At 39.6% G+C, this 14,789-nt stretch overlaps 1 protein-coding gene across 1 annotated transcript; it reads left to right on the top strand.

The window, feature by feature from the left end:
- Positions 1–4,066: 4,066 nt before the first annotated feature.
- GREM1 (gremlin 1, DAN family BMP antagonist) lies at positions 4,067–14,565 on the top strand. Its single transcript, XM_070756496.1, has 2 exons — positions 4,067–4,173; positions 13,893–14,565. The coding sequence occupies exons 1-2, from the start codon at positions 4,142–4,144 to the stop codon at positions 14,440–14,442; spliced, it is 582 nt and encodes a 193-aa protein (XP_070612597.1). The 5' UTR covers positions 4,067–4,141; the 3' UTR covers positions 14,443–14,565.
- The last annotated feature ends 224 nt before the right edge of the window (positions 14,566–14,789 follow it).

Consider the following 14,789-nt stretch of genomic DNA (forward strand, 5'->3'; position numbering starts at 1 on the left):
CTCATTCCTGAGCCACGACTGAAGAAGACAAATTGTCCTTACTGGTATTATTATTAAAGTAGTCTTCATCTTAAGCTGGTAGCACCCAAGAAGAATCTACCCATTCTATTGCAGGTAAAGTCAGATAGCCAGTAGCTAATGAAATCAGCATATTATTATTATTATTATTATTATTATTATTATTATTGATAATAATAATAATAATAATAATTATTATTATTATTAGATTTGTATGCCGCCCCTCTCCGAAGACTCGGAGCGGCTCACAACAACAAAACACAGTACAAATCCAATGATTAAAAAACAATTTAAAACCCTTAATATAAAAACTGTCATACATCCCAGACAAACCATACATAAAATGGAAACGGCCCGCGGGAATCAATTTCCCCATGCCTGACGGCAGAGGTGGGTTTTAAGGAGTTTGCGAAAGGCAAGGAGGGTGGGGGCAATCCTAATCTCCGGGGGTGGGGGGAGTTGATTCCAGAGGGTCAAGGCCGCCACAGAGAAGGCTCTTCCCCTGGGTCCCACCAGACAACATTGTTTTGTCGATGGGACCCGGAGAAGGCCAACTCTGTGAGACCTAACTGGTTGCTGGGATTTTACCACTCCGCACTCTTCCACTCTTTGGCTAACATTATCTGCCACCAACTGGATGCTGCTGCACTAAAGAGCTGATTAATTAATTAATTTATTATTTATTTATATATTTGTCAAACAATTATAGGATGGTAATTTGTACAAATAAACATTAGATAGGTAATGATAATAGAACATTAGGACAGGGACGGTAGGCACGATGGTGCGCTTATGCACGCCCCTGACAGACCTCTTAGAAAGGGGGAGAGGTCAATTGTAGATAATCTAAGGTGAAAGGTTTTGGGCTTGGGAGTAGAAACCACAGAGTCAGGTAGAGCATTCCAGGCATTGATTACCCTGTTGCTGAAGTCGTATTTTTTGCAGTCTTGTTTGGAGTGGTTGACATTTAGTTTAAATCTATTACGTGCTTGTGTGTCGTTGTGGTTGAAGGTGAAGAATTCGCTAACACGTAGGACATTTTGGTATATGATTTTATGAACAATAGTTAAGTCAGAGTTGTAAGTTGTCTAATCGGAGAATTTCAAGTCTGGCGGAGTAAGGTATTTTGTTGTGAGAAGAGGAGTGAAGGACTAACTCTTCTTCTGAAATATTTCTGGACTCTCTCAATTGTATTGATGTCAAATATGCAGTGTAAGTTCCATACAGGTGAGCTGTATTCTAGGACTTATACAGGGACTTATCAAAACCATATCACGATGCAGCCAGCGGTACAATAAATGCTTAATTCTAAAGTCCTTTCTGAATTAGTGCTAGATTGAAACAATAAATCCCCCCACTGTCTCCCAAGCAGCATGGAAGAATTTGCAGGGTGGCATTTGTTACAATTATAAACTGAGAGGAATGTTAAGTAAGAGTGCTGCTTCCAATCCAATTTTGTTTGGGATTCTGATTTCCTTAAAAACAAAATAAAACCCACAACTATATTCAGATTAGATTATGACTGAATGGAGAACTGGAGGAGGAGAGGCCAATGAGGCTAAAATTATGGAGCGATCTGCAGATCCATCTCAATTCCAGTTGAGGTGGTTTCCCCAATGGTTGGGAGATGTTTTCTAGATGCTGGTGACAGGAGATTCAAGCCATCACTTGGTCAATCTGCATGTCACATAAACTTCTATCCCATATCATGCAAATACTTAGGACACAGCCTATCACATTTTGCAATCTGCAATACTAGGATATCAGCACATCTTTGTATCAGAACAGACATAGGTGGGCAGAAGAGGAAATAGCATCAGGGAGAATGATATACTTTTCTGCCAACACAAAAGTGGGGAGATTAAGCATTTTAACTCAGTAATAGGGTCAAAATCTGGCAACACCTCTATAGGGTTAACTTATTTCTCCAGCACACCACCAACCCTGAGCTCAGTAAAACAACCCTACTTACTGCTTGTAAATTATCTAACCAATTTAAGAATAATCCAAAGTTTTCACATTTATTTTTTCTTTTTATAATGAGCTCTTCTAAACGTCTTCACCAGGAGCTCCTGTATTTATTTATTCAACTTCTATGTCACCCAATCCTGAAGGACTCGGGGTGGCTGTATCCACAGCTTCCTTGCCCATGAGATTAAGGTAGTGTCTTTACAAGATATGAGCATTACACTTGATCAATTTACACTTCCATAGGTAATGTTTTGTTCAGATTTTTCCCCCCACCCTCTCTTTCCATCCTATTTTCACAAGTATAATGGGACATCTCAAATTTTTGAAGTCCAATCATAGTTCTCACACCAAGCTGTTAGCATTAGACTTAAATACTGTTTCACAGTGCTTTACAGCCCTTTCTAAGTAGTTTATAGAGAGTAAGCATATTGACCCCAACAATCTGGGTCCACATTTTACCCACCTCAGAAGGATGGAAAGCTGAGTCGACCCTGACCATGGTGATATTCGATCTGCCAAACTGCTGGCAGCTGGTGATCAGCAGAAGTAGCTTGCAGTACTGCACTCTAACCACTGCACCACCAAAGCTCTCTGTATTAAATACATCCTGATCTACCATATGCCTACCTCAAATCTAGGTTGCAATGATATTAGATCTATACATTAATTGACAATAGAACTGTAATGACTGATGGGGTACTTGGAACTATGAATTAATTTCTAAATACCGGTAGATTTGTTCCATGAGAGCCAGCTGTGGTTACTGGTTAAGGCATCAATCTAGAAACCAGACCAACACTTTAGGCCAAAGCCAGTTGGGTGACCTTGGGCCAGTCACATTTTCTCAGCCCCAGGAGGGAGGCACAGGCAAATTACTTCTGAACCCTTGCAAAGAAAACTACAGGGACTTATCCAGTTAAGTCCCACAGACTCAAAGGCAGGGGGGGGGGGGGAGCTCCACTATGCAACTTTGATCAAAGGAGGCATCCTCTAAATCTGGCCCCAAAAGATATGTGTGGTTGTACAATGCTCAAAAAAATAAAGGGAACACTTAACACAATATAACTCCAAGTAAATCAAAATTCTGTGAAATCACACCGTCCACTTAGGAAGCAACACTGATTGACCATCAATTTCATATGCTGTTGTGCACATTCAACTTTGTACAGAAGAAAGTGTTCAATGAGAATATTTCATTCATTCAGATCTAGGATGTGTTCTTTGAGTGTTCCCTTTATTTTTTTTGAGCAGTATACTAAGGGGTTTTAAATTGTTTTTTAAATTGCCTTTTTAGATGTCTTTTTCTTGTTGTTGGCCCCCCAGAGTCCTTCTGGAGTTGGGTGACATATAAATAAATAAATAAATAAAATAAAATAATAAAATAAATTAAAGTAAAATAAAATAAATAAATAAATAAATAAAAACTTACCAAGGCTTCTGTTTCAGGAATTTACAGGCTGTGATACCAGCAAGGATCCTGTTTCGATAATTATTCTAAGACTAGAGTGCATAACTAAAAGTCTTGAGTTGGAAATCTTGCTTTTGGTAACTCACAATGCTCTCTTACAGTGCTCCTTGTCGTGAGGATGTGGATACATACATTCTTTCCACAGCGTTACACAATAAGAACCAAACACTGGAAACAAAGCTGCAGAGGTACTAACAACAACAACAACAACAACAGTGAACCGCTGCTGGGCCAGATGTCCATCCACAATTTTGTGAGGGGCTCCAACTGGGAAACTAAAGAGCCAACCTCACAACCCTTGACAAAATCAGGATGGAAGAGAGAAACGGGGTTTTCACCCGCGTTCCTCTTGCACGAACACGTGTAGGACCTGCGCGTGTTGTCTCCGTCTGAGGGTGGGGGTGGGGGGCCGAGAAGGTTCTTTACTCCAGTTCTCGTTCTCCACGACAGCGTGTGAATAATAGGGAATTGCTAGGCGTGAGGGGATTTTTTTTTTGGCGGGGTGGGGTGGAGGGGAGCGCGAATCCTGGCGGCGGCGGCGGCTGGAAGCGGTTAAGGGGGAGGATTGGGAGGCCTCAGCCAATGGCGCGGAGGGCCGCTCTCAGCTGGCAGGCGTTTAAATGGCAGCTAGCGCGCGCCGCGTTCCCAAACCCGAGGCAGGAACCGAGCGCCTCACGCGGGGAGATGAGCGGCGAAGCTTCTGCCCGCCGTCGCAGGTGAGGCAGAACCGGGCAGCCTTCGCCGAGGGGAGAGGAGAGAAGGGGGGCGACGGTCCACGTCGCAGAGCGAGGAAGGCGAGGCTTTAAAGCGAGGCTCCTTAGCGGAGGGCGGCCGAGCTCGGTGGCTCTACTCGAGCGTCGTTTTCACAAGGGTTGTTGTGGGGAACAAAACGCTGGGGGAACCGAGCCGCCCCCTCGATAGGAGTTAAGTAAGAAAGACACGATGTTCAGGGGGCTTTATTTGCGGGGGGCGGGGGGCGGTAGGACTTTTTAGCTTTATTGCCGGCGCGGAAAAAACTGGGCGTACTTGGGAGGGGATATCGGGGCTTTGCTACTTAGTGGTAATGGAGGTGGGTGGGTATTACTCGTGTAAAAAGAGGAGGTTCTACTTTTCTCGAGGGCGAGCTTTCAAACGGGCCCGTGAAGCATCAATTAATTAATTGATTAATTAAATTAATTGATTGATTAATTAAAGAGTCCTTCGGGAGTGGGGCTGCATATAAATCCAATTAATTAGATTTATATGCGGCCCCACTCCCGAAGGACTCTGGGCGGCTACTCTGGAGAAAAAAAGCCTTTGCGGGGATTTTATCCCCAGGGAAGAATCACCTGGGTTACACCGGGGTTGTACCAAAGACAAATTCCTTGTGGGTCCAATCACACTTGGCCAATAAAGAATTCTATTCTATTCCTCAAGGTAGACCGTGCGCTCCTGCGATGGTTGGCTAAGGGGCTCAGCAATTCAGTGCGTTGCAGGGGGCTCCGCTCGGTGTGTAAATTGGGGTGATCGCCTCGAAATCTCCTAAATTTGGGATCCCTTCGCTCAGGGGCAGAGACAGCAGCCAGCATCTCTCTCCCCCGCCGCCGCCTCCTCCTTCTCCGTCGTCAAAGCTTGGCTTCCGAGCCCGCGCGTCTCGCCCTTGTGCCTGCCGGGTTACGAGGACGACGCAACGCCCTGGTTAAACTCTGCCCCCGAGTAAATCCTGCCGTTGGTTTGGAAAAGGTGGCGTCTTCCGCGTCTCGAGAGGAGGTTCGTGTCTGCCGCGCTGGCACTCGAATTAATAAAAGCGGCACCTTAATTATGGTACATTACCTCACATTGTTTACACTCGGTAGTAGCAATTGCGTCCGAGTCGCCGCGGCGGGGATGGGGAGTAAAGTGGTCTGGAAGGCGGCGAAGTGGAGCGCAGAAGTGGGAGATTTGAGCAAAATTGTCTCCATGTGGCGGGGCCTTGGCCGTGTTTGGCGAGCCGAAAGCCTGGTTTCCAATGGTAAACCCTCGGAGTAGCCGTCGTGGATAGTTGCGTAAAACTTTCCTGCCATTTGCAGCCGTGACAACCACCCCTCAACTTCGCTAGGTGAGAGTTCCCACGGTGCTGCCAGAAACCGAGATCTGCTTTTGACCCCCGTTTGTGCAGATCTGGTGGGAATTGGATTAGCAATAGCATTTAGTCTTATATACTGCTTTGCAGTGCTTTACACCCCTCTCAAACCGGTTTACAGAGAGTAAGCATATTGCCCCCAACAATCCTCATTTTACTGACCATGGAAGGTTGAGTCAGCCTTGAGCCTACTGAGATTCGAGCTGCCAAACTGCTGGAAGCCAGTGATCAGCAGAAGTAGCTTGCAGGACTGCACTGTAACCACTAAACCATCTCGGTGGCCCAGCGGAGCACTTTCAGGAAAGGTTAGAGGGAGAAACATTCGGGTAGGAACTGTGGCTTTTGCTATTCCTGCAAACTGGCCTCTGATTTGGTAGGGAGGTTTCTAGGACAAGCTATGAATGGGTTAAAAGAATGGCCTCCAGCCCAGATTCAGTTACCTCTTTAACTAAACAACAACAAAAAACTTAAAAGTTTTAATTACAGCAATGAAAGATAATACAAAACAAAACAAAAAAAAGAAAATAGAATGAGAGAAAATAGAAATAGAAAAATAGAATGAGAGGTACAAAATAAACAAAGAGAATCTCTAGTCCAAGAAAGAGAATTCCCACCCTCATCACAAGTATAAGCTATTTAACCTCATAATTAAGAGATACAAAGCTAATTCATCCAGCAATGTGTCTCTTAACAAACAAATAGGCAATTCTGGAAAGTAATGTGTTCTCTCATCCAGGTGTAAGCCAAAGGTCCATACGGAGCCCTGAAATATTATTTCACAAAAATAAAATCTGTCCTTTCCATATCTCAACTCACTATTAACAAAACTATATTTGGAAGGCATCAAGTGGTCCCAGTATACTAGTATGAACAAAAGACTAAAACTTAACATTATGAAGAGGGACAATTTCTCCTTTAAAGAGCTCCCAAACACCCCCTTACTTTGAGAAAGGACAGAGGTACAAAGCCAATTTAAAGGCTACCAAATTAAGATACATAAAGTGACTACAGGAAGGATGCCATATTAACTGTAAGCAAATCCAATACTAAACTCCCAGTTCAGCTGTCAACAAGACCAAAGAGAACCACCCAAAATAACATTTTATCCCATCTCTTCGCCCTACTTCCTTTCTTGATGCTGGCCTTGTTTCATCTTACTCTTTTCATTTTACTAAACAAAGAAAAGTGAAGCAAAAATTAAGTCCATGCTGCCATCATCTGATCTTCTGGCTTTCTGCCCCCCTCCAAACGTTAGGTAACTCTAGATAACTCATGTCAGCACCTTTTTAAAAAATCACTCTTGACAAGGGTTGCTAGAAACAGTATTATACTATATTGTGGAAAGGCTCAGAGTTGTTTTATCCACTCAGATATAGCACAGACAATAGAATCCCACATGGATCAAAATGATTAGTGTATTAAGATTAAGATTTCTTTGGCAAAAAGATAAGAGATGTGTAACATCTTTTAGACAGAAGTTAGAATAGAAGCACAAACCACCTTCTCTATGGAGACACTCTCTTATATCTAGGTTTAAATCCAAGGTTTCTCTGGAAAACACTTTCAAATTAGTCCAAAATCAGGATTCAAGAGGATGTTAATGCATTAGAACATTGAAACGAACCAAGCAAGAGGAATTTCATCAGAGACAAATGTGAAGTCTTCCTTTTGGCTGGGAAGAATTTAGTATGGAGGGAGACCATGTAAAGAAACAGTCTAGGCCAGTGATAGCGAATCTTTTTTTCCTTGTGTGCCGAAAGCACGTATGCGTGTTTTGTGGATGCGCGAGTGCCCACACCCATAATTCAATGCCTGGGAAGGGCAAAAATGGTCTCCTGGAGGTCCTCTGGGGGCCAGAAATGGCTCATTTCCCAACTTCTGGTGGGCCCAGTAGGCCCATTTTTTACCCTCCCCAAGCTACAGAGGCTTCCCTAGAGCCTGGGGAGGACAAAAATGTCCTATCACACACACACACACACACACACACACACCGACGCCCTGTGGAAGCTGAAAATGCTCTCCCAGAGCCTCTGTGTGAGCCGAAAATCAGCTGGCTGGCGCATACATGCGTGCTGGAGCTGAGCTAGGGCAATGGCTTGCGTGTCAGCAAATATGGCTCCGCATGCCACCTGTGGCACACATGCCATAGGTTTGCCATCACTGGCCTAGGCAAAAAGGTGGATCAGAAGATAAATACAAATTAATAGCAGGATGTATCTGAATGAAAAAGCAAATGCAATCCTATAGTTACTATAGTTTATATTAAGAAAAGACATGGTTACTCTACCTCTGATCAGTGAAAACTAGGGGTGTGTCCAAAGAAGACTAGATGAGATGATAAAGGGCTTGGAAAGAAAGAAAAGAAGGAATGTTTGAAGGTGTTGAGTATGTTTGGAATACATGAAAAATACATGGAAAAGGCAACACTATGACCTAAGAAAGTGAGTTCAAATTACAGGTTAGTAGGACATCAGAAAAATAATCTGTCAGTAAGATTGGTTCTACAATCAGAGATTCAGTAAAATTGGTTCTACAATCAGAGATTGTAGAAATGATCAAGGAGAGTCTTTGAGATACTATAAGAGGGGGGAGAGAGAAAGAAAACCAGAGAGAGAAAAAGAACAAGAGAGAGAGAGAAAGGAGAGAGGGAGACAAAGTGAGAAAAAGAGAGAGAGAGCAAGAGGGGGGGGAGAGAGAAAGCAAGCAAGAGAGAGCGAGAGAGAAAGAGAGAGAGAGGATAGGAAGAAAGAGAGAGAGAGAGCAAGAAAGAAAGAGAGGAGAGAGGAAGGAAGAGAGTGAGAGAGAGAGAGAGAAAGAAAACCAGAGAGAGAGAGAGAGAAAGAAAGCAAGAGAGAGAAAAGTGGAAGGAAGAGAGAGAGAGAGTGAAATGATAGAAAAAAGGGGAGAAAAAAAATGAGAAAATGATTGAGACAGAGAATGACAGGAAAGAGAGAGAAACAGAGAGAGGACTCTTGATTTAAAGCATATGGTAAAAGCACTTACCAGTAAATAATAACAGAGAAACACCCCCCCCAGCTCCCACCTGTTTTTATTAATAATGTGTTTTTTTTTGCTAGTTGTTTTAGTTTTAATAGTAATAGATTTTGGTTTTATTTTATTATTAATTTCTTTTAATAAAAAAGAAGGGATTTACTTACTTACTTACTTACTTACTTACTTACTTACTTACTTACTTACTTATTTATACTTCTATGCCGCCCAGTCCCAAGGGGACTGCCGCTCAGACACTATACTTTTCCGCCCACTCCGAAAAAAAATTAGAGGGAACATTGCCCAAAAGTATAACAATTGAATGATTTTCAATAGGATATGTTAAAATATCGATATATGATCCATTGATGTTATGTTGAGACCCAGTTTGGTGTAGTGGTGAGATCATGAGTTCTAGTCCCACCTCAGGCACAGAGGTAGCTGGGCGATCTTGGGCCAGGCACTGTCTCTCAGCACTAGGAAGCAGGCAATTACAAACCCCTTTGGAAAAATATTGCCAAGAAAACTTCAAGGATTTACCTGGGTAGTTGCCCGGAGTCAAAACTGACTTGCAAAAAACTTTAAAACCCACAACAACCTCTCCAAACCATCCCTTTAAGGCAGCCCCCCCCAAACTTAGCAACTTTAAGACTTGTTCATACTAGCATAGCTGGCTGGAGAATTCTGGGAGTTGAAGTCCAGAAATCTTAAAGTTGCCAAGTTTGGATATTGGTATTTGAGTATTACGGTATTGTCCTACAGCAGAAGAGGAAACTCTTAGTTGATAGTTTATAATTTCTAAGTTCATGTTTATAATTTAATTTATTGTGAGCTGCTCCGAGTCCTCGGAGAGGAACGGCATACAAATCTAATAAATTATTATTATAATTATATATTATAATAATTATATTATTATATTAAATTATTATATTATAATAATTATATTATTATTATTAATAATAATAATTTGAATTTAAAAAAAAAACCCTTTGCTCTTGGTAGAATGCTATTCTCTCAGTAGATTTTTTTTAAAGCTTCAAAGAAACATCTCGCCTTTATGCTAAGAATAGTATGGTAAACACTTTCTTAGGACAATATAGTCTCCCCTCTCATCTGCAGGACAGATCTGTGATTGAGATTTACAATTCAGTTTATATTGAGTCTCTCTCTCTGTAAAAGGACGAAGGCATTAGCAACTACTTCTTCGAGTCTCTCTCTCTGACTCTTTAACTAAAAAGGAAAAATTAAAAGTAGGAGCAAGACTGCAGGCTTACCAGGTTAGTGTTGTACTGCTGCGACCCAAAAACTTGTGATTATGTCTATGCCAGTAGGGCATTATTATGTTTGCTTTGTATTTCAGGATGCTGTTGCTAGTTTACCAATGTGCTTAATTTTTACTGTGCTGAATTTATTATTTTTAGGCTTTTCAATATTGTTATTCATAATAAATAATAAAGTAAAATTATTTCTAATGCTTGTAAATACTTGTTTGCATTCTACTCTTGTAATTCTTTCTTTTCTTCTTCCTGTTAATATATTTTCTCTAAAATGTCTCTCTGTGTGTTTGTGTAATATGAGAGATAGATAGATAACTGATAATGTGCCCTCTGACTTTGATGTCACATTAAAAAAACACACCCAAATCCCTAAAGCAAAATAAAATATGTAATATCACTGCATTTCTTGACAAATTTGTAACACACACTGATGAGAATAACTCAATTGTATCCTATCTGTGAACAATCCAGGTCATCAGGTTACAATAGAAGCAAAGCTGAACTGGAAGGATTCCTTTTTTGGTCCAATAAGTAAATTATTAGTTTGTATCCAAAATACAATCTTTCTCTTCCCTTTCCTATTTTCAGTATAAATCTATTGTTGTCTGCAAGACTGAACATATATTAATGTTCTGTTAAAGACTGATTTAAGTAAGGAGTATTACCATAATAACAACTGATAAAAATATTGGTTTAAATTTAGGTAAGGGTGAGTAGGGAAGTGGCCCCAGGGTGGGGATGTTGCTGAGACTAGCATCAGGTGTGAAATCATGTTTATTTATTTTACTTATTTTATGTTGTCAAGTATGTTTTGGTAATATACATAGATATAACATTGTTTATATACATAAGATGGGTATTGATAAGAGGGAACAATTGAACAGGTAAAGTAGGCACGCTGGTACACTTATGCATGCCCAATTGTTGTTGCCCAATCAGCTATAGGTCTGTGGAGAAGTGGAGGGAAAATTATGCCTTCTGGTTAGTTTTGATTTCACCTGCAGTTTTCTTGGCAGCATTTATCCAAAGTGGCTTGCCAGTTTTTTCTAAGTAAAGCCAAAAGAAATGACTAGACTAAGATCAACCAGCTGGCTTTGTGGTTAAAACAAGACTAGAACTCAGCTTTCTGGTCGTTACTCTAATATTTGAACCATTACCCAAACTAGCTTTCAGCAGTTAATGTTGATTGATGATTATGTGTCATCAAATCATTATTGACTTTTAGCAACCAGATAGATAGACTTTTCCCATGATGATCTGTTCCAAATTTGGTCTCTTGGATATACTAATAGTGCACTTATCTCTGCTGTAACTCGGTCAATCCACCTTGATGCTTGTCATCATCTTGTTTCTCTAATAATTTCCCTAGTATTAAAGTCTTCTTCAGAGAGCTAGAACTTCACAACAATGTTTGTTTGTTTGTTTGTTTGTTTATTTATTTATTAGATTTGTATGCCTCCCCTCTCCGTAGACTCGGGGCGGCTCACAACAATAACAAGAACAATGTAAGAACAAATCTAATAATTTAAAAAACGCCATTATTAAAATGTGTCCAAAAAATGTGTGTGTGTAAGTGTAAATGAGTACCCAGAATGTTGGGGCAACATGCTGACTCTGTAAACTACTTAGGTGTGGCTGTAAAGCACTATGAAGCGGTATATAAATATGTTATTGCTAAAGCCTGTATAACTTACTGGAGAAGTTAACTTAATGGAATTGGAATTCCATTGACTACTTGATCTGAAGTCTCATGCTTATTCTGGATCTTAAGAACTCTGGCCAAATTCTGGGTAATGGGAAATGTGATATTAAAGCCATCAGGGAACTTTGGAACTTATCATGTACTTTGGGCTTTAATCAAGTCCTTGATTATCTTAATTCTTGCAAAATAATATCTGTGTTCTCAGTTTTAATTCCTAGATTTCTTTATACAGTAATATTAGTTTTTTGTTTATCTTGCTTGTCTCTTATTTCTTGTCATTTCTCACTATATTCTTTTGAAATCAGAGTTTATGCTTCTTTGTTTAACATGATCATGCCATAAAAATATGCAAACTGTTTCCCCCTCCCTAAAGAAAGGTCACTTGATGTCATAAAACCAGGCCAGGAGTATTTTAAAAGTATTTTTTTAAAAATCGGGGGTCTACTACAGTCCACCATAAGCAAGAGATTAATATGCTGAAGGTTTCACCTTACTTGCTAATTATAATTTAGGAGTAGGTAGTTGTCAAAGCCTACATGTAGACTTTGTTGGCCCATGTTGATATGAGACAACAAAAGTTTTGAAATTTCTAAAACAAAATTAAGTAATTACATCCTAAAAGAAACAAGTAAAGTAATAGGAAAATTATGGCCTAGCCTGACTGGAGGCAAAGAAATGCAAAATGAGACAATACTAGAATAAACATTAATTTTACTCTTTGGTTACGATTCTTAAATATTTTGTGTTCAGAAACTATATTAAGCACTATTTTATTGTAGCAATATTTTTCTTAAATTACTTGTTTTGTCTAAACAAGTTTTGTTCACAGGCAACTCATCTTCAAGTCAATAGGCTTGGAGAGCATATTTTTGTTTTCCTTCTGCATTTTCCTAGGGAAAGATGTTCCAATGTTATGGATATCTGTTAACTATAGTGGCATTCTTTCATTAGAAATTTAATGCTACATTGTTCATTGGTTCCTGCTGGAGTCGTGTGATTTAGGGCCCAAACTAAATATAATACCTAATATTTTATTCTTTGAAATATTTTTTTTCCTTTCCCAGATTCTCAACAGATCTATGTAAATCTATATGTGGAAAGGTTAAATCATTTTGCTCCTCATAGAATCCTAATCTTTTCCAGCACCACAGGGGTCACAATCTATTGTAATGAGAGCAAAAACATGCCATCATCCTAACCCTGTGTCTCTTAGTTTTTTCCTCCACAACTCCATTCTGAGAATTGGAAAAGAAAAAATTTAAATAATCAACTAGAAGTTATTCCAGCAGTCTGACTCTCAATTTCTCTAAGGCCCCACTGTATTATAGGTAGTTAGTATTACTTTTGTTTTTCTTTCATTCGTTTTTCTAAAAACTGAGGTTTTTTTTAAAAAAAAAACCCCATTCTCCTCAGCCACAAATTCCATTTCGCGATCCTGTCATTGAGACTAGGAGTTAAGTGTGTTGAATGATAATTATGCTACCGCAAACCCAGTTTATGGAATCTGAATCTAGATACTATATTTCGGGGTGGGTGGGGGTGGGAATGAAATTTCCTTTAAAAAAATGAAAGAAATTTTAAAATCTTGTGGAGGGTCTTAGTGTGAAAGCACCAAGCTTTATTTAGAATATTTTCATGCAATAATCGTACTTCTATTTAATTTCCTTCATATTACCTGGATTTTGTTTACATTTTAAAATGTAAATAAAGGACCTGGGTGAAAAAAGTAACATTGGTTGAAGTACTTAATATAACATTTGCTACAGTCCATTCATATAAATATTCAAATATTCAAAATGTTTACCATTGACTTGAGTCAAATATTAAAGTCAAATATATTAACTTGATGCTGTTGTTAGTAAGCATAGCATAAATAGATTTGAGTTTCAGTCCAGTTTCTGAATTTCTCTAGCATGGAAAAATCTTTTTTGCAGCTTTGGATATACTTAAAAAAATGTCTTGGAGAACTGATATAATTGGTTAGAATGTAAAAATCAAATAAAACAGTAAGAAACACAGACTATAAGAGGACAAGTAAATAGATTTAGATAGATGATTTAAAGAAGATGATAATAGTAATAGAATAAAATTAAGAAATATTTTAAGATAGATAAGGAATTAGTGGTACAGTAACATAGAAGATACAATGGTACGTAACACTGAAAAAATATTAATATTAATTGTTTATGATTTTGTCAGGTTATGTTTATATGTTGATATTATGTGAAGTTTAGTGTATATTTGATTTGTATATTTGTACATACATGTTGCTTTTCTAAATTATTCAATAACTTTTTTTTAAAAAAGGATATACTTTTCGATTGGTAGAAAACAACCTGACAATATTCCTTTTTGTATTCTTAGAATGGCTCACACAGTTTCTGCTGTTGGTGTCCTCCTTTTGTTCAGTCTTCTCCTGCCCTCAACAGAAGGCAGCAAAAGGAACCGTGGATCACAAGGAACCATCCCTTCTCCTGACAAAGCCCAACCCAATGACTCTGAACGGACCCAGCAGCCACCGCCACCAGCAGACTCCAGACCCCGGGGGAAGGAGAAGGCCAAATCTACTGAAGAGGTGCTGGAATCAAGCCAAGAGGCATTGCATGTCACGGAACGAAAGTATCTGAAGAGGGATTGGTGCAAAACACAGCCGCTTAAGCAAATAATCCAAGAGGAAGGCTGCAGAAGCCAAACCATCATTAATAGATTCTGTTATGGCCAGTGCAATTCATTCTATATCCCAAGGCATATCCATAGGGAAGAAGGTTCCTTCCAATCGTGTTCATTCTGCAAACCAAAGAAATTCACCACTATGGTGGTTACACTGTCCTGTCCAGAAATGCAACCTCCAATCAAGAAAAAGAGGATCACCCGAGTTAAAGAATGCCGCTGTATATCCATAGACTTAGACTAGGAGGGATCATGGAGGATAGTCTGCTCACCAGTGCATTTCCTCCTTGAAATCAGGCATCTTAACCTCTTTGGGTAGGTCCAAATGAGACACGAATCAGATAATTGCAATAAACAGCATGTGTTACTCCTTTGTAGGTGTGAACTTCAGCTTTGAAAACAAATCATTTGGAGGCTTAATAATACACTAATTGCTCCTGTCCTGGGATTCTGCACTTGAATCTGCCATTGACTCTCTCATGATCATCAGTAGAAGTATCTGTCATAGATTTGGAGAAGTAGTGGGTTCTAAAACTCTTTACTACCTGTTCATGTGCAACACTTCTGCACATGTGCAGAAGCCTCTCGGGT

Source organism: Erythrolamprus reginae, chromosome 1, assembly GCF_031021105.1.
Source record: "Erythrolamprus reginae isolate rEryReg1 chromosome 1, rEryReg1.hap1, whole genome shotgun sequence".
In the NCBI taxonomy this organism is placed as follows: Eukaryota; Metazoa; Chordata; class Lepidosauria; order Squamata; family Dipsadidae; genus Erythrolamprus; species Erythrolamprus reginae.

Excerpts from the sequence above, each read along its gene's own strand:
- GREM1 (XM_070756496.1), top strand. The coding sequence starts at position 4,142 with ATGAGCGGCGAAGCTTCTGCCCGCCGTCGCAG. Across the intron at positions 4,174-13,892 it reads GCTTCTGCCCGCCGTCGCAG|AATGGCTCACACAGTTTCTG; the intron begins GTGAGGCAGAAC and ends TTGTATTCTTAG.